General features: G+C 44.6%; 1 protein-coding gene across 1 annotated transcript; it reads right to left on the reverse strand.

Annotated features, from left to right (window-relative positions):
- Positions 1-10,572: 10,572 nt before the first annotated feature.
- Positions 10,573-11,508, reverse strand: LOC125429741 (olfactory receptor 1L1-like). Its single transcript, XM_048491123.1, has one exon. It carries the CDS (start codon positions 11,506-11,508, stop codon positions 10,573-10,575), a length of 936 nt encoding a protein of 311 aa, XP_048347080.1.
- Positions 11,509-11,803: the final 295 nt, after the last annotated feature.

An 11,803-nucleotide genomic window follows, 5' to 3' on the forward strand; every position in this document is an offset into this window, starting at 1 on the left:
TCCTCCACCTCCCACCATTCTTGCACACACTCCTCCACAGAGAGAGGCAGACAGTATCCCTCCCCATTCAACTAGTTAACTATCCAGAATGGGGTTCACTAATAAAAACTCCTTTTATTAGTTAGAAACTTTGAACTGGCTCCGAACTTCTTTTGTTTTAGCACACACGCAAGTCTGGGTGCCTCTGTGCACTTTGCTGTTATGAAAAGGTATCTCTTCCCAGAGGCCGTTTCCGCACACACACATCCCCGGGACCATTTGCACGAACAGTCCCGGTAGGGGCAGGGAAGACGATGCAGCGCTGCGTCATCGCCCAAACGACGTACCTTCCCTGTGACCTTCCGGCGCATTGCACAGACCTGGGAACATGCCCCCTGCCCTGCGTGACAGCTCTGGAGTCACAGGGCAGGGGGGCGTGTCCCCAGGTCTGGGCGACACGCTGGAAGGTTGCAGGGAAGGTAAGTCATTCGGGAAAGGGGGGATGGTGCCTTCCAGCTGCTGCCAAGCAGCACGGCAGCTGCTAGAAGCCGCTGTTTCCAGAAAACCTCGCTCGGGGAGCGAGGTTGGGAAACAGTGGCTTCGCGCCGCTGGGGGGGAACGAGGGCGGTGCTGCTGTGTCTCTCTCATGTAAACAGCTCTCCTAGGGCCGCATACGCTTTTGCCGGTCATTCCTAGGGCTGGTTATTGGCCCGTGCGGAAAGGGCCAGAGAGAATTACCAACACACCCAATGGATTGGAGCAAGGAAAAAGTGGTTAACCCATTCCCAACACCATTTTTCTGCCTAAAGTCCCCTGTAGTTAATATTAACTGTGACCCTGACCTTGACTAGGAGCACCTTTGGGAGGAGATTTCTATCCGGAAACTAGTGCAGAGGAGAAGGGCAAGCACCTCCTCTTCTTGATGCTTTTGAATCTTAAAGAAAGCACTGGTCATTCCATTTTGCTCCAAGTAGCACAGACTATGGCAGAGAGGAAGCCCGTGGTGCAGCTGAGTAATATTAGTCTGTCCTTAAAAATTCCGCATCCTGGGTAGAAGTAATACATACATATTTGTAATGTGAATCACAGAATTACAATTCCACAGTCTTGTTCATCCTACCATGTCATATTGTCGTGTATAGCTACCGTGTTTCCCCGAATATAAGACAGTGTCTTATATTAATTTTTGCTCCCAAAGATGCGCTATGTCTTATTTTCAGGGGATGTCTTATATTTCTGTATCCTGTTCGTCAGGCATGCTTCCAAACAAAAACTTTGCCACGTCTTACTTTTGGGGGATGCCTTATATTTCACACTTCAGCAAAACCTCTACTACTTCTTATTTTCTGGGGATGTCTTCTATTCGGGGAAACAGGGTAATAGTGTGTATTAAGCCATAGAGAAATATATTTTCACCTCACAAATGTATTAGAGCAGCACAGAACTCACTATATATGAACTATATGTAACCGACAAATTAGAAGGGTCTGGAAAAACACTAGGCTTTGCTAAAGATGTAAACAAGTAGGAATGCAGAAGTTAGCCAAAAGAGATAATAGGACAGAAAAGTAGAGCTAAGTTGGTATAGAAACCATCACGTAACAGATTACGATACCGGGAAGGTGTATATGACTCATGTATTTTGACCAAATATAGTGGTAAAGGTGGGCTTAGAGAGGGGAAAGGATAAGTGTGATGGAAAGTCTGTACATCCTCATGGCTCAGCCAATGATCAAGAACAGGGGGGGGCTCACAAAGATTGTAGTTGTATAACTAATGCTTGCAGACAACAGCGCTTGAACCTCCTCCTGCCTGCTTGTCAGAGGAGAGTTCCCGAATGCTGCAGCTTCGATCAATAAACTTTGAACCTAAGGAATCTTTGGTATTGGTTATTGAACCAGTTTGCAGAGCATTTGCGCTGTAAGGTTTCCTCCAGCTGAGAGTCAAAGGATGAATCTGGATGTACAGTAGGTGCTCCAGCCAAAAAGATATGGTTTCTTCTCCTTCTCCCATTCTTCTTTCTCAGCCATTAATATCCTGGTAGGAGCCGTGTGGCGTAGTGGTTAAGTGCTTGCACTGCCACTCACACGGTCAGGAGTTCAAGCCCCCTGTGGGTCAGATATTCTGGCAGCTGGCTCATGGTCAACTCAGCCATCCATCCATTCTTGGTCAGCAAATGAGTACCTAGCTCATAGCTAGGGGGTAAAGAATAGCCGGGGAAAACAATGGCAAAATATAAAACCACTGCTCGCAGTGGTACCCCAGGATAAGATATGACTGAAGGGGAAACTTTACCTTTTTAATATCCTAACAAGCATATGGCTGAGGGCAACACAGTAGAGATATTGAAGTAAGGTCCAGTAACATCAAACTCTTTCCCTCCACCTGGAGTAGCACTAGTAGGATAAATTATGTCAGTGCAGCAAATATATACACAGTTATTAATCTGTGCCATTTATACACACCATAACATTCACTGCCCAAAATTTAAATTACCTTATTTTACCTTAGTCAAGAGGTAAATAAGGATTATAAATTAGCCACCTGGAATTAAAGTTGGACCCAACTATTTTCTGTTTGCATTTTTTAGTCAACCGTACTGCTGTGGATTGTATATGTGTGTGAGGAACTATCTCCTTAGCTACCCCATTCTGAAAATTTTCTTTTGGATCCTATTGACAACTCTCTTTTCAACACCTGTGAGGTGGTTTCATTGTTTGCCTCTTCTGCTCAAAATCCTCACACAGGGGATCCCAGGAACATGTCAAGAATTCTGTAGCTAATAGGCTGATGTCCGGATGCCACATAATCGGAATTGGCTGGTGACATCATAGAGGACAAACAAAGCCTGTCTCTTACCAAGGGCAATTTCTCTAATAGGTCACTGACACGAGCAAGCCTACCCCATCAGGGATCACATAGGAAACAGGCAGTGTAATGACTCTACACAGCCGAAGAACCCAACCTAAATATTTCCCAAAGCAGCAAACTTTTGAAAACACCTCAAGAAACACGCTTGAAGTAAACACTCAAAGGATGTCAGGATCATTTATGAAAAGTTCTGGAGAAAATGGCTGCTCTTCCAAGGCTCCACCCCCAAGGCTCCAGAAATTTCCCAATCTGTAGCTGGAAACCCTCAAAATGCCTTTCCCTTTGATAGAGATATTAGCTTATAGATGCATTAAGCCATAAGGGAAATATATTTAGCCACAAGAATTATATTAGAGTAACATATAATTCACCATATATGTAAGAATCATATACATTAGTTAAGGAAGTTAGAAAAGGGCTTTTGGGGAAAAACATAGGCTGTTTCCGCATGGCCCAAATACGACGCCTTAGGGACGGCAAAAATGCTGTCCCAAAGGCGCTGTTCGCACACGCGGTGCTGCTGAAATGCAGCAGCGCCGACCTGGCTTCCCTCCACCTCCCCCAAAGCGGTGTCAGGCCGCCCCAAAAAACCTCCCACCTGGAGGGTAGAGCGATGAACAGCGTGAGCCCGCCAGCGCCGTGTGAACGGTGCCGCTGAACACGCCTGTGCTTCGCTCCCTCCTTCACCTCGGCCATCCTTATGCTGTTCTTACCAGAGATTGCTGCTGAGACTCTCCCTCACTGTCCTCAGACCCATGGAGGTCGGAGGGCAGTGTGGGCAGGTCTTAGTAGTCCAGCAGGGTGTCGCAGGACGATGAGGTGAGTGTGGGGGGGGGATGGGGAAGAGGCGGCTCCGCACGGCCTCTGGCACACCAGCCTCTGCGGGGGCCACTCACACGCTCCCGTGTGAACGGCCCCCACCCCTCCACCGGCAGGATTCCTGCCGGTGCAGGGGCACCCTTTCCGCACTGCCATAGACACAGCTGACTCTGCCTAGTACTGAAAAATACTTTGGAATGTAGAAACTGATAACACGTGGTTGTTATGGTAACCAGAACCTGATATAAAGTAGAATAAGTATGACTTAACCATATGCCCAAATATAGAAAGCAAGGTGGGCTTTGGAAGGGGGGAAAGATTAGGAGCATGACAGGCAGTCTATACGTCTTCATAGCCCAACCAATGGAACATGTTAGAAAAGTTGCTTGGGAGGGTTTAATCAAACGGGTGTAAATAATGTTTGGAAACAATAGAGCTTTGAGACTCCTCCCTGAAGCTCACAAGAGTTCTCCCAAAGCTGCAGCTTTGAACGAATAAAACTTTGAAACAGGGGAATCTTTTTGGAACTGGTTTATTTTAACCTGGCAGAGCTCTGCTCTGTGGCAGAGTGAGCCTTGCTCTGTGCCTATCATCCTGGTGCAAAACCTTTATTAGGCATAAACATATCATAAAAAGTAAATAACAGAATACACATTCATTAATCAGGCATTCAAAGCCCTTATTAAAAACTGCTATGCTTTGCAAAATCAAAGGATAGTCAGTATTAAGAATTTGAGCCATAATTATATTATGAATGGATTTAACCAACAGAGACAACCCTCTGAGTGAAGCCTATTTTGGACCATCAAACAAAATATGTTCTAGAGATTCAACAGATAATGGGCATGCTATGGAAACGCTATCAGTACACAACGTTTTAGCAAATCAACGTTAATATTGAGCTGATTGATAAATGTTACATCTGGCCCTGGTAAGGGCCCATCTTTGTTTGGGTTCAACCAACAGATGAAGGTAGGATGCCATTTGGCCCGTTTTAAGAGTGATTCCAAAATATAGTGGTGAACAGAATGAATTTGCATGGCTTAAAGAGCCACTGTTGTTCTTGACCAAAAAGGCTTATTGTGATTTTACTAGGAGTCAACATTATCATTACTATGGTGCTGTCTTTACTAGGAGTCAACATTATCTCTCTAGGAGTCAACATTATCAAAGAATCAATATGTAAACTTCGATAGGCTAATTTTCACATAATGTCCACACTATCTTTTAGGCTTCAGACTAAAACAATTCCTTTTCCACAGGCTCTCAATCAAGAACTTCATCTTTTAAAACTTATTTTTGCAGCCTGCTTTTAGCCTGAGAAGAATTTTTGAGGCTTGTTTTAAGGTGTTCCTTTTATACTTTAAATGTAAGAACTTCTAAGGGCGTTTTATAATTTATTAATTGCAAGAACTTTTATGGGCATTTATGTTCTTATCACATTTTAATTCGCAAGCCACCACAATCAGGTTCTTTGCAGAGGCAGCAAAGGACATGTGTAAATGAATAATTCCTGAGATACATATTGTGTGTGTGTGTGTGTGCACGTGCGCCTCTATGAATCTGAGAAAGCTGGATTCAGATTCAAATCTCCACATGTATCACTAGATGTCATAAAAAGTAATAAAAGAAAAGCTGAGTTCAGTCATTTAGAGTGAATACTCACAGAAAGGTGTTGCGGGGCACAAGCCTGGGAGGGTCCCGAGTACGGCAGCCATTCTGCTTGGAAAGGGGTCTCACAGCGCCCGGGAGGCTCCCGAGTACAGCAGCACATTGCTTGGAAAAGGGCTCCCCAACATTCGGGGGGCGCCGCCTGTGTACGGCAATACACTGCTTGGAAAAAGGCCTCTCACGTGCAACTGACCTTTCCTTCCCAAATGTGGTTTCGGAGAAAACTGCTGAGGTTGCAAGACCTCCTGGCTCCAATGTGTACATGCAATTATGCCAAATCTCCTGCCCAAATCCCTGTGCTCTTTGCCCTGTCCATTGTGCCTGCCTGCCCTGTTTGTTTTTCCACTTGTAAACTGTCAATAAAAGGGCTTGGGGGGAAACAGGATGGCAGAGTTGCTCCCTGCATCTCTCACTGGCTGAAACGACATGCTGTCTCCGTTGCTGTAAGAAAACAGAAAGGGGGGGGGGGAAACACAGCTGTGTCCTGGCAGGAAGGACTAAGAATAAAATAGCCAAAAGGCATGGGCAAGAGTGACCATCCCAATGAGGTGCCCCATCCCAGAAAGACTGGGGAAAGCAGGTCCAGCCCCCTGTTCCAGGAACTTCCCACTCCCCTCTCCCTGCACCAGTTTGCCTTTGACCTATCATGTGATCCTGCCATTTACACCCTGAATGCTTCACCTCTCTCATGCACACCTTCATCCATGCACCCTTGTTTTGCTCATCTCACCTCTCTCCCACATGCTCTGCAGCCTCAGTCGTCTCATCTCTCCACCTCTTTCACACATGCTCCACAGCGTTGCTTGTCTCTGCCTCTCTCACATGTGCTTCCTGAACCTCGCCTCTAGAATATTTACCCACATCAGTTTGCAGGGCATCTAGCCACTTTTTGTGGCACACTAGTTTGCCACGTGACACCATTTGACAACCACTGCTGCAATAGAATGCCACAATAGCAATATACTCACTTAGGGGTGTAAACTACTAATTGGCACTGGAAATCTCCTGGAATTACAATTTGTCTTCAGACACAAAAATTCATTCCCCTGGAGAAAGTGGCTGTTTATGGTCCATTATAGACTTGTGGTCTGCCCTACAGTAAGGGTACATTCCCTTCAGGGATGATTTTCATTGGGGGGGGAGGGGCAGGGCAGCTGAGGGCACCCCCTCTCAAGTGGCACCTAGGGTACATGGTTCACCTGCTCCACCCTAGATACATATCTGCAGGTCAGGGTTTCTTCGGGGTAGGATAAAATAATAGAGACCCGTGTAATCATAGTCTTTTAATTATCTGTGTAAACTCAATAGATGGTATTTTCGTGTTCTTTTAAGTTAGTTAATGTTAAAAATGTAAGTAATAATCTATTAATAAAAGACAAAATAGGACAATATTTTCTAGTAATAATTTTCCTTTAAAAAGATCCTTACATCCTTACAGGAGCAGCAGTGGCGTAGGAGGTTAAGAGCTCGTGTATCTAATCTGGAGGAACCGGGTTTGATTCCCAGCTCTGCCGCCTGAGCTGTGGAGGCTTATCTGGGGAATTCAGATTAGCCTGTGCACTCCCACACACGCCAGCTGGGTGACCTTGGGCTAGTCACAGCTTCTCGGAGCTGTCTCAGCCCCACCTACCTCACAGGGTGTTTGTTGTGAGGGGGGAAGGGCAAGGAGATTGTAAGCCCCTTTGAGTCTCCTGCAGGAAAGAAAGGGGGGATATAAATCCAAACTCTTCTTCTTCTCTTCTACATTTGAGAAAGTATTGTTGAAGAGCAGAAATTCATGCAATGCCATTTTCAATTGCTAGGTGTGGATGTGAAAGTTGGACAATGACATCAGCTGACAGGAAGAAAACGGATTCACTTAAAAAGTGGTGTTTGAGGAGAGTTCTAAATACCCTGAATTGCAAAAGGATAAATAAGTAGGTTCTTCATCAAATAAAGCCTGAATCCCCCCACCTCGTCACAAAGTGAAAATGACTTACAGAGTCTACCTTGCTTTGGTGACACCATGCAAACACTAAACTCAGTAGAAAAGACAATAATGCTAGGAAAAGTTGAAGACAGCATGAAAAGAGGAAACCCAGCATGAGTTGGATTGATTCCACCAAGTCCTGAAAAAGACTGTTAAAGATAGGACGTCTGGGAGTTCATTCTCTCGCCATAAGGGTACAGTGTCTTAACAGCACATCACACACACATGCACACATGAAAATTGCTCCCTCAGGCTGTTTGATCTCTGGAAAATAATGTCGAAATTTAAAGACTGTATGCTGTGGTCCTGATCCCAAATCAGACCCATGTGCACTTGGGAATTCAGTTCTGAGCACTCTAGGCACACTTCAGACTCATAGTGGCAGCCATATATATCTACTAGCGGGCCTGGCCACGTGTTGCTGTGGTAATTGTCCTTCTCATCACAGTCCGCAACCCACACAGATGTCCATGCAGGTCCAATGATCCCCAGCATAGCCTTTTGGGGTGGTCAAATGGAATCCCTCTTTCCCTTTTCAGTTCACATTGTTATATGGTGCTGTCTTGTTTTTTTAGTATCAGGTAACCCTTTCTATTCCACAATGGAACTGTCCAGAGTGCAAATCCCGCTGTCCATGAGGCTGGTTGACACGCACAGTCCTGGCTTGGGTAAGGCAGAACTGGGGCAAGCAGGCTATCCCAGTCAGGCAGCAGAGGCAGGGTGGTGAGGCGCTCAGATTGAGGCCAGCTTCCTGGGTTCGTAAAGGGCCATGTGCAAAAGAAGTGGAGCCGGTAGAGTTGGTTCGCCCCCACCCCGCAGATTGTCTTAGAAAAAAAGGCAAACTCCAGCTAGCTTTTAGTAAAAGAGAGCTGTGGCGAATATGGGTGAGGAAGGGGGTGAGTGGTGGTTGGATGTGAGGGAGGGCAGAGTGAAGTGTGTGAGGATGAGCTGGATGTGTATGAGAGTATGTGTGTTGTGTGGTAGCAGTGGGTGAGGCACAGAGAGTGAAAGTTACCTGTGTGTGAGGGGGGGGAACCCCACCTGACGTCTCACACGGGAAAGTGTGTATGTGTTTCACTTCCACTCGTATTACCTAACAGTATTACCTATTTACTGTTTTCACTGCTCATCTGTGGCCATCTGCACGAACATTCTAAGGGCATACCAAGCCCTCAGGCCACAGACATGCTGCACAAACATTCTAAGGGTGACAGTTAAACACAGCCGGCTTCATGGCCTGGTGCGCCAGGAAAAAGACGTTTTACCTGGCTCAGGTATGGACTTTTGGCAATTTGAAGGTCCGATTACTTGCCCGCAACAGGGAGGAACATCATGTGAAAATTTGGGGGCGATCCATCCAGCAGCTTCTGAGGGAGACCATCAGGGACAAACACACATTTAGATTTTTTTATATATAGATATATGGTTGCCACTATGAATATATATACATACACACACACACACACACACACACACACACACATACACATATATATATACATACATACACACACATACATACATCACAACATACATACATACATATATACATACATATATATATATATAAACACACACACACACACACATACAGACAGACAGACAGACATATATATTTATACACATATACATATACACATACACGTATATATTTATACACACATACACATACACACAAATTATACACATATTTATACACATATACATACACACACACACTCAAACATACACACATACATACATGCATGCATATATACACATACACATACACACGTACACACACACGCCCACATATACACATGTATATACATATATACATATACAAATACATATATACATATATATTGCAGTCTGGAGACCCAACGTTCACAAAAGAACTAAACATTAAAATGCTGGAAACTTTTATTTTCCATCATGAAAAATAAAGATTATGACACGGTTTGAAATCCATTTATGAAAATTCCATTTGATGTTGATTTGAAGGTATCTGACGAAGAAGAGCTGTGATTGTGGGCTAAAAATGAAGAGATGTCAATTGAAAAATTTCAGATTTTAATTAGAGAACAATATTCTTCAGTCACTAAAAAAGCTTTTTCCTCTCATTTTGATACAGTTTTCTCCATTATATCTATGTGAATTAGGGTATTTTTCAGCATTAAATTCAAAAAAAGGAGAAAAAAAACTTCAATGCGATGAAGAGGAAATGAGGGCATATTTCCCGACACTGAAAAAGTCACCCGAAAAATCATTTCACACAACCACACTTAATTAATTAAAGCAAGGCTATTGATAGCTTTCTGAAATTTGTTACTTTTGGTCATAACTTAGTACTATGTTTTTTTAATTTTGCACACAAACTGCACTGAAACAAATTTTATATGTTTTACAGTGTGCCATGTACTGAAAAGTTTCAGAACCACTGTGCTACAGTAATATACCTGTTTCTGCTTCTTTTTAAAGTGGCAAAAAAAAATTTTGTGTGGAAAATAGTGGGTACAAATATATAACAAAGGGAATGCTTTGTGTGGCATCTCCATTGCCATTGTGAATACTTTAGAACATAGGAACATAAGAACAAGCCAGCTGGATCAGACCGGAGTCCATCTAGTCCAGCTCTCTGCTACACGCAGTGGCCCACCAGGTGGCATTGGGAGCTCACATGCAGGATGTGAAAGCAATGGCCTTCTGCGGCTGTTGCTCCCGATCACCTGGACTGTTAAGGCATTTGCAATCTCAGATCAAAGAGGATCAAGATTGGTAGCCATAAATTGACTTCTCCTCCATAAATCTGTCCAAGCCCCTTTTAAAGCTATCCAGGTTAGTGGCCATCACCACCTCCTGTGGCAGCATATTCCAAACACCAATCACACGTTGCGTGAAGAAGTGTTTCCTTTTATTAGTCCTAATTCTTCCCCCCAGCATTTTCAATGAATGCCCCCTGGTTCTAGTATTGTGAGAAAGAGAGAAAAATTTCTCTCTGTCAACATTTTCTACCCCATGCATAATTTTATAGACTTCAATCATATCCCTCCTCAGCCGTCTCCTCTCCAAACTAAAGAGTCCCAAACGCTGCAGCCTCTCCTCATAGGGAAGGTGCTCCAGTCCCTCAATCATCCTCGTTGCCCTTCTCTGCACTTTTTCTATCTCTTCAATATCCTTTTTGAGATGAACTTTCATAGTTGCAGCAGCAGTGAAAATGAAACGGGGTTTTGACACTGTAGGGGAGCAATCCGAATTACAGATCTAGCTTGGGCCTTGTGAATTTAATGGAAATGCTGCCTAATAACTCGTCTTATGGCTGACTTCATCGTGCTGTTCCTGAGGGTGTAGATGAAGGGATTCAGCATAGGGATCACCATGGTATACATCACAGTCGCTATCATGTCCTGGAGGCTTGGGTTCTTGGCATTTGGCTTGAAGTAAACCCAGCTGACACCACCGTAGAACAAGACCACTACAGAAATGTGGGACCCGCATGTGGAGAAGGCCTTATGCTTCTCAACGGCCGAGGGAAGCTTCATGATTGAGTAGAAGATGAGTGCGTACGAAACGATGATGAGCACAAATGGCCCCAGGATCTCCACCATTCCCTCAGTCAGCAAGACAAAATCAATGACTTTCGTTTCAGAGCAAGACACCTCCAGAACAGGGTAAATGTCACAGATGAAGTGACGGATCTCTCCAGGGTGGCAGAACTCAACACGGGCCATCAAAATTGTGTAAAGCAAAGAATGGATCATAGGGACGGTCCAAGATACTGCGGCCAGCTGGAGACAACGTTTGTGGCTCATCATGGTGGAGTAGTACATTGGCTGACAGATTGCTGCATAGCGATCATAGGCCATGGAAGCCAGGAGGTAGCTGTCTGCATTACCAAAATATATATAGAAAAACATTTGTATCAGGCAACCGCAGTAGGAGATGGTCTTCTTGTGAGATGCTAAGGTCTGCAAAGCCTTGGGGATGATGGTGCTAGCAAAACCCATGTCAGCTAAAGCAAGGTAGCTGAGGAAGAAGTACATGGGTGTTCGCAGAAGTTGCATATCGCAGCGGATCGACAAAATGATGGTTATATTCCCAATGAGGTTGAGTAAGTACATGGAGAGGAAGAGGAAGAAGAGGACTGTTTGAACTTCTGGCTGGGAGGAGAAACCATGAAGCAAGAATTCAGAGACCTGAGTTGTGTTCTTTTGGATCATTAGTCAGCTGTTACTGTGGGGAACAGAAGAACAGATGAACATAAGCAGAGCCATGCTGAATCAGACCATCTAATGCTCATCTTGTTTCTGGTGGGTTTTCCGGGCTGTGTGGCCGTGGTCTGGTGGATCTCGTTCCTAATGTTTCCCTGCATCTGTGGCTGGCATCTTCAGAGGTGTATCACAGAGGGAAGTCTGTTACACACTGCCTAATAACTTCCCTCTGTGATACACCTCTGAAGATGCCAGCCCCAGATGCAGGTGAAATGTTATGAACAAGATCCACCAGACCACGGTC

This window comes from Sphaerodactylus townsendi, linkage group LG03 (assembly GCF_021028975.2).
Source record: "Sphaerodactylus townsendi isolate TG3544 linkage group LG03, MPM_Stown_v2.3, whole genome shotgun sequence".
NCBI lineage: Eukaryota > Metazoa > Chordata > Lepidosauria > Squamata > Sphaerodactylidae > Sphaerodactylus > Sphaerodactylus townsendi.

What these genes read in the sequence shown, in the direction of transcription:
- LOC125429741 (XM_048491123.1), bottom strand. Translation starts at nt 11,508, where the DNA reads ATGATCCAAAAGAACACAACTCAGGTCTCTGAATTCTTGCTTCATGGT.